Source organism: Rhincodon typus, chromosome 11 (genome assembly GCF_021869965.1).
Source record: "Rhincodon typus isolate 14 chromosome 11, sRhiTyp1.1, whole genome shotgun sequence".
Classification (NCBI taxonomy): domain Eukaryota; kingdom Metazoa; phylum Chordata; class Chondrichthyes; order Orectolobiformes; family Rhincodontidae; genus Rhincodon; species Rhincodon typus.
In genome coordinates this window covers 72,462,955-72,476,562 of record NC_063342.1, presented here as the reverse complement: position 1 = coordinate 72,476,562, position 13,608 = coordinate 72,462,955, and the positions used below count along the sequence as shown (strand labels likewise).

The following is a 13,608-nucleotide window of genomic DNA, read 5'->3' as shown; positions in this document are numbered from 1 at the left end:
GGGGGGGGCGAAGGGGATTGAGGGAGGATTGGGGGGAGAAGAGGTGGACCAAGGGAGGGAGGATGGGGGTAGAGAGGGGTGGGAAACGGGAGGAGGCAGAAGGGAGGGGGAGGACCGGGAGGGAGCGAACGGGGATGGTGGGGTGCAAGTGGGGGTGAAGGAAGGGGTAAGAGAGGGGGGGAGCGATGGAGAGGGATTGGTGGCGGAGCGATGGAGGGGAATGGGGGGTCGAGGGGGGGGGGGAGAGGGAGGGACCAGGTGGGAGGGTCCAAATTGGGGCAAGAGGGAGTGGGAGAGAGGGTAGTTGGGATTACGAGAGAGGGAGCTAAAGTGAGGGGGTGAGGGTGAGGGAGGGAAAGAGAGGGGCTGAGAGTGTCCATGTGAGACGGGGTGAGGGTGTGCGTGTGGGGGGGGGGGGGGGGGTGTGGGGGGGGGGGGGGTGAAGGTGAACGTGTGAGAGGTTGTGAGAGGGTTAGAGAGGGAAAGAGAGGGGGTGAGAGTATATGGGTGAGAGAGGGAGAGGGAGTGTGAGTGTGAGGGAAAGAGAAGGGTTGAGAGGGTTAGATAGGGAGGGCGAGCGTGAGGGAAAGAGAGGGGATAAAAGTGTACATGTGAAAGGGGTTGAAGGGGGAGAGGGAGCTAAAGAGAGGGGAGAGGGTAGGGGAGAGGGTGAGGGAGAGGGAGAGGGCATGACCAAGGCAGAGAGACAAGTTTAGAGTGTGAGAGAAAGGGAGAGTGTGTGTGGGAGAGATTGAGAGGAGATGGTGAATGTGTGTGTGAGAGAGAGTGTGTGTGATAAGTTAACGAGAGGGAGATGGGGGAGATCTTGTGATTGAGGGAGAGAAAGATCTTGCGAGCGAGGGAGAAGGAGAGAGGTATCGTGAGTGGGGGAGGGGGTAGAGATATCGTGAGTGAGGGTGGAGGGAGAGGTATTGTGAGCGAGCGGCGGAGGAGGGGAGGGAGAATGAAGGGGAGGATGACTGAGTGTATACTTGTGTGAGAGAGAGAGAATTCAATGAGAGCAAGTGAAAAAGTGAGACTGAGGGGATGAGGCTGAGTGAGAGAGAAAGGATGAATAAGCATATCTGTATATTTAACGGTATGTTTATTTACGAGTGTGCACTTTGGCTGAAGAGCTTGAATGAGGAGTCACTGTCTGAGGATAGCTTTTTGGAACTGATGAGGAGAATAGTCTTCATTCGGCAGATTGTGAATCTTTGTTATTTTGTTCCCTGTGCTGCTTGACCCTCTGTTGTTGAGTAGATTTAGTGCTACTAGTTTACTCAATGAATCCAGTTGCTGTGGCAATATTCACTTTTACATGCATGTTCTTGTGGTTAGTGATGGTAGAGGCTTCAATTTCTTTCCACCACGTGGCTGACCAGGAATCTCTTTCACTCTTACTACCTGCCATTGGCATGTATTGGGAGGATTTGCAAGGTGATTCTCAACCTATTTGATTGCATTATGAAGACACCTTTCTTGACCACTAAGTCCTACACAAACCCAGAGTTTTTGGCTCAGAGGCAGTAATGTACATACTGCACCAGAAGACCTAATTTAAGATGGCAATTTGTAACTTTTGAGTCCTGAGGCCATCAAGATATATGGGGACGGGATGGTAAAAAGGAGTTGCAAAGATAATCAGCCATGGAAACATAGAAAATAGGTGCAGGAATAGGCCTTTCGAGCCTGCACCACCATTCAATATGATCGTGGCTGATCATGCAATTTCAGTATCCCACTCCCACTTTCTTTCCATACCCCTTGATCCCTTTAGCTGGAAGGACCACGTCCAGCTCCCTCTTGAATATCAACCTATTGACTGCTGGAGCAGGCTTGAAGGCTCTGTAGCCTATATCCAGCTCCTCTCTCTCATGTCCACATGGTTAAGCTGCTGGTGGAATATTTGACCAATTTTGTCCAGCACGCTTTAGGATTGATGTCCAGGCCTTGGAAAATGTGCAAGCGAATTGTACAGAATGGTTTCAGAGATTAGATGCTTCTTTGCATTTTAAAACATAAAAGTTACTGGAAGATTCAATAGAAATATTTGATTTTATGAAGGCTTTTAATGTGGTAGGCTGTTTTATTTTTCAGTTTATTCATTCATGAGACATAGGTTTCACTGGCTAGGTCGGCACTTATTGCCAATTCCTAATTGCTGTTGAGGAGGTGGTATTGATCTGCTTTCGGAACTGTGGCAATTAATGTGGGTTAGGTACATCCACAATGTTGTGAGGGAGTGGTTTCCAGGATTTTGACTCAGTGACAATGGGACAATGGCAATGTATTTCCAAGTTAGCATGCTGAGTGGCCTGGAGGGGAATTTGCAGGTGATGGTGTTTCCATCTATCCCCTGTTCTTGTCCTTCTAGTGCTCTTGGTGAATTCCAGCAGTGCATCCTGTAGATGGTACACACTGCTGCTAGTGAGCATTGATAGTGGAGGGAATGAATGTTTGTGGATGTGGCACTAATCAAGCGGGGTGCTTTGTCATGAATGGTGTCAAGCTTCTTGGGTGTTGTTCGAGCCGCACTCATCCAGATAAATGGGGAATATTCCATCACACTCCTGATTTTGCCTCGTGGATAAAAGTCAGGAACTGAGTTGTTCATTGCGGAATTCTGAGCTTCTGGCCTGCTCGCATAGCCACAGTATTTATGTAGCTGGTCCAGTTCAGCTTCTGGTCAATGGTGACCCTCAGGATGTTGATAGTGCAAGATTCAGCAATGGTGATGCCATTGAATGTTAAGGCGCGATGTTAAATTCTCTGTTGTTGGAGTTTGTTTCTCTCAGTCTCCAGCATTCTAATGTAATCGACATATTCTAAATAAAATAGTTCACAACAATCCAAGAAAAAGTCAATTTGACTTACCTCTTAATGTTAGTGATCCTTTTAAAAGATTCCAGGATATTGATCCAGATTCACATCTTCACCAATAAATAAGTAGTTCTTCCTTGAGTTGTACTCCACATGTATGCGAGTATAAATAATTACTTCTTCCTTGAGGTGTACGTATATGCAAGTTTTGTTGAAATACTTAAAATATGTTTTTAGACCTTTTGTTTACAGACCTACAGACTCACTGACAGGGCAAAAATACTAACTCTATCCAACTTCAATGGCACAGTTTGCAAAAGTACCAGTGGGGGGAATGCAGAGAGTTACGTAACACAGTGAGTTGCTATGATTTGGAATGTCCAGTATGAAAGGCTGTTGGAAGCAGATTCAATAGTATGATTCAAAAAAGAAATTGGATATATGATTGAAAAGGAAACAAAAATATTGCATACCCATACAGATGGGGAGAGTGGTATTCAGAGTGAAAAAGAGAACTAGAGAGGCACTGGAGAAAGGTTTTGGAGAGAGTGACAAAGACCATGAGTTATATATGTGAGTGAGGAGTAGCTGTGGCAGACTGATGGAGAGAAATAGTTTATAAAGGAATGGCCAGAGCAAGAGGCAATATGTGCAGTCTCAAAAGTGAAAGGGAATAGCGTGAGATAGAAATATGAAGTAGATGAGTATCTGCTTCTCTCTCCACAGTTGCTATCTGACCTGCTGACCATTTCCAGTGTTTTCTGTTTTTACTTAACCTGGGGCTGCTTCCACAACATGTTTGCTAGCATTAATACTGAAACTCAAAATTGTACAGAAACTTGGCACCACTGTCCTCACATTCTGCCATTTTTGCTGTAAAGAACAGTTGTGGGAAGGGGTAGATTTGAGAATCTGAGGGGAGAGTGCGAGATGTGAGAATCGGTGGAGGAGAAGTAGCTGGATTTCACAATGATGGGTGAGAATTATTTAAATAATTCACCAGAATCTGTGTTATCTATCATCTTTTTCTCAATAAAAATTACATCTATTGTGCAATAATCTCTGAGGGGTGGGATGTGTATTCACTTTTACAGTATAGACAAGGATGCATTTTATTAATGAGGATGGAATGTCTGCATTGTGTCGGATTGAGTAAAATATGAATACTTGAAGTCCTGAGGAGGACAAAGGATTAATGAGAGGTCAGAGCAGGAGGAGAAGGTTTGGGACTGGAAACCAAGTCAAATCCTACATCCTTGGATAATTGGGCAGTCGAAATGGAGGGAGCAGGAGCAGATTTAGGACAGGGAAGAATGACCCAATGTTACCCTAAAAGGAATAAAATTGAAATATTTTAGGAAGCAAGTCTTACAGAAGTTACAAGCACACTTGCCCTATCAGTGTAAGCCATTAAGACTCAAATCGCAACATAGGAAATCAGTCCAATCTGCAATGATACCCAGTGCCAGTGTGATGATACCATTCCCTCAAACTATTCTAGGTCAGGAGGTTTCACAATGGACAAAATCCTCATCAAAACAGGACAAATGTCTCTTGATGTAGCATTGCTATGACCACAGTGAACATTGAAGAATACGTGTAGGATGTTTGTGATGACTGGATGTCCTGATTTGAACAAAAGTTGTATGTATGTCTGTAACTGCATGAAAATAGTGTGTGTCAGTAAGATTTAGTTGATGATATCCTTTATTGGTAGTTACAATATATTAAAGATTTCCTTGCTTTTATTTTCAAAATAACAAGATACAATAAAAGAAGATTCTGCCGCCGAGAATGTTGATTTTGGCGATCTTGAAGGTGACCAGATAGATGAAAGTGATGTTCGAGAGGATGAAACAACTGTTGCAGCTGAAGACGAAGGTGAAAACCCATTATCACTGTATCTGACTTTTAAGATCTCTTTTCACGTTTTGCTCCAGGAAGGTGTAGATGACTTTTCAACACAGTTTTAAAAGACGCATCTTTGATTTCAAATCCCTTCTTGGTCTTGTCTGTCCCTGTCTCTGTAACATTCTCCAGTCCAAAACCCTCTGAGATTTCTGCATTCCAAATCTGGCTTCTGTAGCATCCCTGGTTTTAATTGTTCAATCATCGGTGGCTGTATTTCAGTTGCCCAGCCAAAACTCTGGAATTCCCTCCCTAACATTTTCCAGCTGACTCCCTCCTCCTTCAAAACTTTCATTCTTCAACCAAAAGTTTGGTCATCTGACCTAATATTGTCGCCTGTAACTTGGTGTCTGTTTTTGTTTCATTATACTTCTGTGAAGTGTCTTGTGATTTTCTTTTAACCAAATTAAATATGCTATATAAATGTAATGAAAGTGTGTTTTAACAGGGTCATTGGGGTGCAGAAAATGAGACCACATTATAAGTGAACCGTGGAAGTAATCATAAGAGATATTTGCTGAGGTTGTTGTCGGGGCCAAGAGGGACAGGTGAATCAGCCTGAGGAGGGAGTTGGACTCTGTGTACTCAGTGAATTTGTTTTATGTTGACCTGACTTCCATGGTATAAGTTGTTAAATTAGTGGCTCTCCACATTTGGTTGTTTCATTCCACTTTCTCTATATACCATCAGAAATATACAGGATTGAAAGTCATGAAAGTGATTAGTTGCAAATTCAGAAATTGCTGGAAAAACTCAGCAGGTCAGGCAACATCAGTGGAGAGAAAGCAGAGTTAACGTTTTGGGTCCAGTGACCCTTCTTCAATGGACCCGAAACGTTAACGCTACTTTCTCTCCGCAGATGCCGACTGACCTGCTGAGTTTTTCTAGCCATTTCTGATTTTGTTTCTGATTTCCAACTTCTGTGGTTTTTTTTTGTAAGGTGATTAGTGTAGGGGATAAGGAGATATTATAGCAGTAAAGACAAAGTTGCCACAGTCCTAGAGGATCATAGGCTGTTCTCATTAGAGAGAAACGACTGGTGGTGGGATTACGGTGAGGGGAGAGGTCGAGAAGATGTTGATATCACACTGCATTGCAAATCATCCAGCCAACTGAACTAATTGACCCCTTAAATATCACAGCAATGGGAATCATTGTGTGTACAATTCTGCAGCTTTTTGTAGATTGTTTTGACCTGTTGTGCACTCCTGCAGTGTTTTGGGATCAACGTTTTGCACAGAGGACAATTGTTGTTCCTGACACAAACTGCTGCAGTGCGAGTCTGTTCAACAGTGTTCACAATTGGTCAACTCGTCCTTCTCACTGAATTTATTTTTAAAATGGGGAAGATACATTGGTTGACCTGGGGTGGGGTTCAACTGATTGATCTGAGATGAAACTCAACTGATTAACGCAGGAGCCAAGCCCTGTCAGTCTGTGAACTGAAATTTAGATAAGTTATTTTCAAACTGTTGTCATAATACAGTCCCAAGATATAATAAATTGATCTTTAGATATAAGTTAAAGTATAGAATCTTTTAAAGAGAAGGGATTGACATTAGTCAGAACCGGGATTATTTAATCACTATGTGCTCTGGTTAATATTTTTTCCACTCATTTTAAAAATGCATAGTACTGCCATTTTAGATAGTGAAACAGACAGGATCCTTATTAATGAGACTTAGTGCTGTACATTACCAATTCGTACTACATCAAAGACTAACTGGTTGAATACTGAACATTTCTTAAATAGTGACAGATTGGAGAATATTGACATCCAAAGACACCTGGGTGTTCTTATTTATAATCCAGTAAAGACTACAGGAATTGCAGTAGGATCTTGCAACTGGGGAAGTAGGCTGAGAAATGGCAAATGGAGTTTAATATGGATAAGTGTGAGGTGTTGCATTTTGGAAAGTCAAATTAAGGTAGGATTTTCATGGTGAATAGTAGGGCCTTAAGGAGTGTAGTGGAACACGGGGACCTTGGAGTTCAGATGCATGGTTCCCTGAAGGTGGAGTCGTAGGTAGTGAGGGTAGTGAAGAAGACATTTGGTGCACTAGCCTTCATCAGTCAGGGCATTGAGTATAGAAGTTGAGAGTTATGTTGCAGTTGTACAGGACGTTGGTGAGGCCACAGTCGGAGTGTGGTGTTCAGTTTTGGTCACCTTGCTATAGAAAGGATGTTATTAAACTGGAAAGAGTGCAGAGGAGATATTCAAGGATGTTGCCAGGACTCAAGGGACTGATTTGTAGGGAGAGGTTGGTCAAGCTAGGACTTCTTTCTTTAGAACGTAGGAGATTGAAGGGGGATCTTATAGAAGTGTATAAGATCATGAGAGGCATGGATCGGGTGAAGGCACACATTATTTTTCCCAGTGTTGGGGAATCGAGAACTAGAGGGCATCAATTTAAAGTAAGAGGGGAAAGAATACATAGAACCTCACGGGCAACTTTTTTACACAGAGGGTGGTATGCATTTGGAATGAGCTGCCAGCGGAAGTGGTTGAGACGGGTACATGAACAACATTTAAAAGGCATTTGGACAAATACATGGATAGGAAAGGTTTAGAAGGATATGAGCCAAGAACAGGGAAATGGGGTTAGCATACTTGGCCATTTTGGTCAGCATGGACCAGTTTGGGCCAAAGGGCCTGTCTCCATGCTGTAGGACTCTATGACCCTACGTGTAGGTGCAGCAAGCAATTAGTATGCAAATGGTATTTTAGCCTTAAATGGAAGACAATCTGACTGTAACAGTAAAGAAGTCTTGCTGTAGTTGTACAGAGCCTTGCAGTGACCACACCTAGCGTATTGAGTGTATTTTGGTCTCCTTGCCTAAGGAAGAATACTCTTGCCATAGAGGGAGTGCACGAAAGGTTCCCCAGACTGATATTTGGGATGGCAGGATGAGGGGATATTGCAGAGACTGGACCCTCTTCTAAATGTAGAGTTTAGAAGAATGAGAGATGTTTTCATTGAAGTATAATGGAGTATATAGCTGGAAATCTGAATCAAAAACAGAAATTGCTGGGAAAACTTTGTAGGTCTGGCAGCATCTGTGGAGAGAAAGCAGAGGTAATGTTTCGAGTCTAGTGACCCTTCTTCAGTTCTGATCCAAAACATTAACCCTGCTTTCTTTCCATAAGTGCAGTCAGACCTGCTGATGTTATATTAAACTTGTATAAGAGACCAGTTCGGTCTCAGCTGGAGTTTTGTATCCAGTTATGGGTGACACACTTCAGGAATGATGTAAGCCCTGAAGAAAGTGCAAAAGAGGTTTCTTTGAAAATGGATCGAGGGATGAGGAATTTCAGTTATGAAGACAGGATGGAGAAGATGAGATTGTTACTTTTACTAGTTACTTAAAATCTTTGCCCTATATTTCTTGATCCTCAATATCCAATATCATTTTATTGTCACATGTGCTACATTGTAGGAGTACAGTGAAAAACATTCACAATGTCTACCTTCTTATGATGACATCTTAGGTCCAAGTACCTAAGTACAATTCTTGGATACAGCAGAGGAATAAAAGCAGTTGCTTAATTACAGAGTTGAAAATAAGTTTAAAAATAGGAAAATAATAGGGGGTTAACATTACAGAGTTCTAAGGTAAGGATTGTCCCCTCACACTGGTCTCCATCTAGGACTCACTGCCTGCGTGCTGCTCCGGGGCTGATTCCCATGTGCTGCTGTGGGGCATCTTCCCCGCGCTGCTCTAGGCTCAGAGCCCATGTACTGCTCCAGGGCTCACTGCTCGCGGTGTTCTGTGGCTCGTGGGGTGTGCCTGCAGGTCCCAGAGCACAAGGTCATGCTGCGCGTCCTAGTTCCGCTGTGGGACTTGGCCCACACCCACTCTGGTTCCACGACAGGACTCGGTCCGTGCCTGCTCCGGTTCACCACGGGACTTGGCCTGCTCACTCTGCAATTCCATTCTCTGGGTAGAGGGTGGGAGAAAGGGAAAACCATAAGAGAGAAAAAAAAGAGGGAAAATGATAAAGGGACTGGCAAACAGAGGAGCTCCGAGGAGTTCCGACCGGTATGTCCTTTACAAATGGGAACATGTTCCCCCTTTTACTTGGCTCAGGGCTCTCATGGTCTTGAATAATTCAATCAGGTCCCATCTCATCATTCGATTTTCCAAGGAAAAGTGATTGAGGAAAAATGATTTCATGCAGGGAATGGTTAGGGTCTGGAATGCAATGCCTGAGAATCATAGAATTCCTACTGTGCAGAAGGAGGCCATTTGGCCCACCGAGTCTGCACCGAGCCTCCAAAGAACATCCCACCTTATCTCTGTAACCCCACGTTTACCATGGCCATCTGACCTGCACACCATTGGACTGTGGGAGGAAACTAAGGCATGTGGTGGAAACCCCTGCTGACATAGGGAGAATGTGTAAACTCCACATAGACAATCACCCAAGGGTGGAATTGAACTTGGGTCTCTGGTGCTGTGAGGCAGCAGTGCTAACCACTGAGCCACCCAAAGAACGTTTTCCTTTATTCTCGTATGGGATGTGATGTTCCTGGCAGGCCTAAATTTGTTGCCCATAGCTAATTGTCCTTGAACTGATTGGCTGTCTAAGAGTCTTGAAGATTGTTTAGTCTGGAGTCACATGTAGGCCAGACAAAGTCTGCAGACTTCCTTTCCTAAACGACATTAATGAACCATATGGGTCTTTGCAACATTTGGAAATGGTACTTGGTCAGCATTAGATTATCTTTTAGTTCCAGATTTTATTGAATTAAAGTTTAATCTGCTATGGTGGGATTCAACCCCATGTTCCCAGAATATTATCCTGGGTGTCTGGATTACTATTCTTGTGATATTTTACCACGATACCACCTGCCTCGTGTAGTGGGTCATTTGATGCTTTCAAAAGGGATTAAGTTGATTATTTGAAAAAGATGAGAATGTGTGGTTTTGGGAAGAAGCAGGAGATTAGTACTAAGTGAAATATTTAATTGGTGAGCTGGCACAGACAGGATAGGCTGAATGGCCTTCCTTGTAACAATTCTGTAATTCTGTCTTTTGGCTGTTTTTGCTGTTCAATCTGAACATGAATGATCTAGTGTTCATCTGCCATTGATCCATATCTTTTGATTTCCTTATCTGAAGGATGTTTGAAACTTGAAACGGTTAAGAAAAGATTTCTGAGGATGTTGCTAGGGTTGGAGGGTTTGATCTAAAGGGAGAGGCTGAATAGACTTGTGCTATTTTCTCTGGAGCATTGGAGGCTGAGGGGTGACCATATAGAGGTGTACAAAATCATGAAGGGCATTGATAATGTAAATAGGTAATGTCTTTTCCCCACAGGTGGGGGAGTCCAAAACTAGAGGGCATAGGTTTAAGGTGAGAGGGGAATGATATAAACGGAACCTAAGGGGCAAAATTATGAGGCCTCCTTTCTCCTAAAATTGCATGTAAGTATCTTTCAGATTTTAAGCAAATAAAGTTAATCTCTCACTGCCAGTGCTTCTTTGAACCTGCTCTGATAATTTATATCATTCCTGGAATTGTTTTTCATCGAGAAACTAAACCTCCTCGTCCCATCTTACGACATACATATGCAGCAGGAAAGACCTGTGCTTTCTCTTTCTTGGACCTAGCTTTGATTTGTCTAATTTCACCCAGTGTGGGAATGTTCGAGCTCCATGCAGGGAAATGTATGCCTGAGGCTCCATTTCCATCCTAGCACTAAATATAACAATTCCACCCAGTATGAGACTTTTGGAGACTCATGCAGGGAAATTTAGGTGCTGGCTCCATCTCAGGCATAGTGTTTGCTCATCCCACACCAGATGTGGGACTGAGAGCCCTCATGTGCATGGATGTTTACAACAGAAAAGTCCCAAGTTCCATCTTGGCCTAGTACTGCTGAGATTGCTAATCTCATGCCTATCCAGAGGGAATTAAAAACCAGTAACCTTTGGAAATTAATATACTGGTCCTCTGTTTTGAAGTATGCCAGGTGACTCGGACCAGTATACCTCTTCGACCAGTTTTTCTGACTTTTCCTTCTGTAACTGACCAAGACCCACAGAGCAGGGAAATGTAAGTCCAGGCTTCATCTTGGGCCTAATGCTTGTTCATTTTACAGAATGATGTGGAACTAAGGACTCTCAGATTCATAGCCAAATACATGCACACACAGAACAGGAGAGTCCAAGGCTCCATTCTCAGCTCTGTTCCTACATAGATCTCTCCCTCAGTGATGTGGAACGAATTGAGACCCACAGCGTAGTGAAATTTGGCCGAGAATCCTGATCATTGGCCTAGTGATCTTGGGTTAGTAGAACCCTACAGAGCAGGGATGTACAGGACCATGCTGAATCTTGCATCTAGTGCTGAGTTAGCCAATCTCACTCCTGGTTTCTGATTGATTGGGCGAACGTCAACATCTCTCTAACATTCACGGTCTGGGGAGATATAGGCCCAGGCTGCACCTTAAGCCTAGCACTGAGTGAGCGAATCTCACACCTGATGTTGGATTGAATGAGCCACACCCCTTCCCACTCCAATTTGGCAACATTGTAGGACCAGGTTTCATCATGGGCCGAGTGCTGAGGTAGCCAGTTAGCCAATTTCACTTCCAGTGGTGAATTCAATGCAGGACAATACAGGCCCAAGCTGCTGAGTGAGCCAATCTGACACCCAGCGAAGAACTGCTCAAGCCATTCAGTGCAGTGGAATTTAGGCTCCAGCTCCATTTCGAGCCTGCTTGACCAAATGGAGTGTGTGGGATTGAGGCCTCCGTGTGGCCCCATTCTCACAGTGGGCCACTAACGTTTAACAGTTGAGTGCAGCCTCCCCAGATCTTTCAGTTTTTATTTAGGATTTAACTCATTGCTGCTTCTCTTCTAGGCATGCCCATATCTTGAAGTTCTGCTCCTCCACTATCAGTTCTGAGGAAGGGTCACCAGACCCTTTGGGGGCAGCATGGTGGCTCAGTGGTTAGCACTGCTGCCTCACAGCACCAGCAACCCGGGTTCGATTCCACCCTTGGGCGACTGTCTGTGTGGAGTTTGCACGTTCTCCCTGTGTCTGTGTGGGTTTCCTCTGGGTGCTCCAGTTTCCTCTCTCAGTCCAAAGGTGCGCAGGTTAGGTGAATTGGCCATGTTAAATTGCCCATAGTATTCAGGGATGTGTAGATTAGGTGGGTTACAGGGGTATGGGTCTGGGTGAGATGCTTTGAGGTTGGTGTGGACTTGTTGGGTTGAAGGGCCTGTTTCCAAACTGTAGGGATTCTATGGTATGAACATTTTTATCTGCTTACGATCACTCAGGAGCTCTGGGTGTCCATTTTGTTATGGAGTGATTTAGAAATAACATTCCACATCCAGAATGGTGTGGAATATGGCCTCTAGAATACCCTTGCTTGTAATTTGAGTGAAACTGTGGCAGGTATATCAATATCTTTGTGTTTCCAAACTTCATCTAACGTAATGTGTGTGACATTCTGGCAACACCAATTTCCACTCAGGTTTACAGTTGGAAATTATCTGATTTACCTGAATAGATCCAAAAAGCTCAATGGGAAGTAACTTTCTACTTGTTTCAAAGTCTTGCTGTGCTGTTGATTTATACTTCCTCCTGATGTTTTTGGATGAATGTAGAGAATGGGCAGAATTTTCATGAACGTTGGGAAATGCATTCAGGTGAAGGTGCAAGGTACATCCTGCAAAGCAGCATCGGCTCAGGAATCCAACATCATCCTGCCCTTTTCCAGGTTTTACCTGGGCAGGTGCTGAAGCAAGGTACCTAAAAACAGGGGAACTTAAGCAATAGAAGCAGAGGTAGGCCATTTGCCCCCTTGAGTCGACATAGCCATTCAGTAATACCATGGTTGACTTGATTGTGGCCTCAGCTCCACTTTCTTGCCTTTTCCCCCTTAACCCTGAACTCCCTTGTAGAACAAATATCTATCTAACTCAGCCTTAAACACTGTATATTTATGAAGAACATTTTCCAGGGTAATTGGAAAGCCTTGATTATTCAGCGGCAACTGAAAATAACCAAATTAGAAAAGGGATTTGGATGGAGGCCGATGGTGGAGGTGAATAAGACTACACTGTAAAGAATTGATCATAAGTTAAATGTTTTTAAGTAGCAATTGTGATTCTGTATTAATAATTTACATGGTGAGATTAATAAGATCAAAAGCTGATGCTATGTGAGGCAGAGCTAGGTGAACTGCTGGGACACAGAACAATACCACAGGAAAACTGCGGACCCAGCTGCTGTCCTGAGGGTTGTTATTAAACAGTTAGTGAAAGACCAAAAAAATTGCTGGAAAAGGTGGAAATCATGAGGTAGATCAGTATAAGATTCAGGCACTGAAATATCATTTGAAGAAACTGCAGGGTCTTCTGTTTGCTATAACAGATCAATAGGTTGGAGAACAGAAAAGTTTAGGGGGAGAAATAGAATACAATGAAATAACTGAGGCTGCGCGGGATTTTTTCTGCAAATCTTACTTTCTTCATAAAACTTGGAAAAATGTATTCCAAACTATTTCAAATTGAATACTACAGGAAATGCAATAAAATTCAACTTAGCTCCATACTGCGTGCCCTACTGAGTTCCCTCAATACAATCTCTCAGTACTCTTGATATTTACAATACTTGTTTGATGTTAGGCATGCAGCTGGAGGTGAGTGTCACACAGTTTCCAGCCCCGCGGTGTGCTAGGGCTGAAAGCCCTTAGACAGAGATAGCAGGAACTGCAGATGCTGGAGAATCTGAGATAACAAGGTATAGAGCTGGATGAACACAGCAGGCCAAGCAGCATCAGAGGAGCAGGAAGGCTGACGTTTCGGGCCTAGACCCTTCTTCATTTCTGAATGAAGCCCGAAACGTCAGCCTTCCTGC

The 13,608-nt window shown here is 43.6% G+C and overlaps 1 protein-coding gene across 1 annotated transcript in view; it reads left to right on the top strand.

Moving 5' to 3' along the window:
- The window catches only part of LOC109914114 (cilia- and flagella-associated protein 44-like), a gene marked incomplete at its 5' end in the record, with an annotated part of 171,890 nt that overhangs the window by 88,095 nt on the left and 70,187 nt on the right, over nucleotides 1-13,608 (top strand). Inside the window, 2 exons of the mRNA XM_048602549.1 lie at nucleotides 4,588-4,704; nucleotides 10,701-10,791. Coding sequence (XP_048458506.1) covers nucleotides 4,588-4,704; nucleotides 10,701-10,791 — 208 coding nt within the window. The remainder of the gene's footprint in view (nucleotides 1-4,587; nucleotides 4,705-10,700; nucleotides 10,792-13,608) is intronic.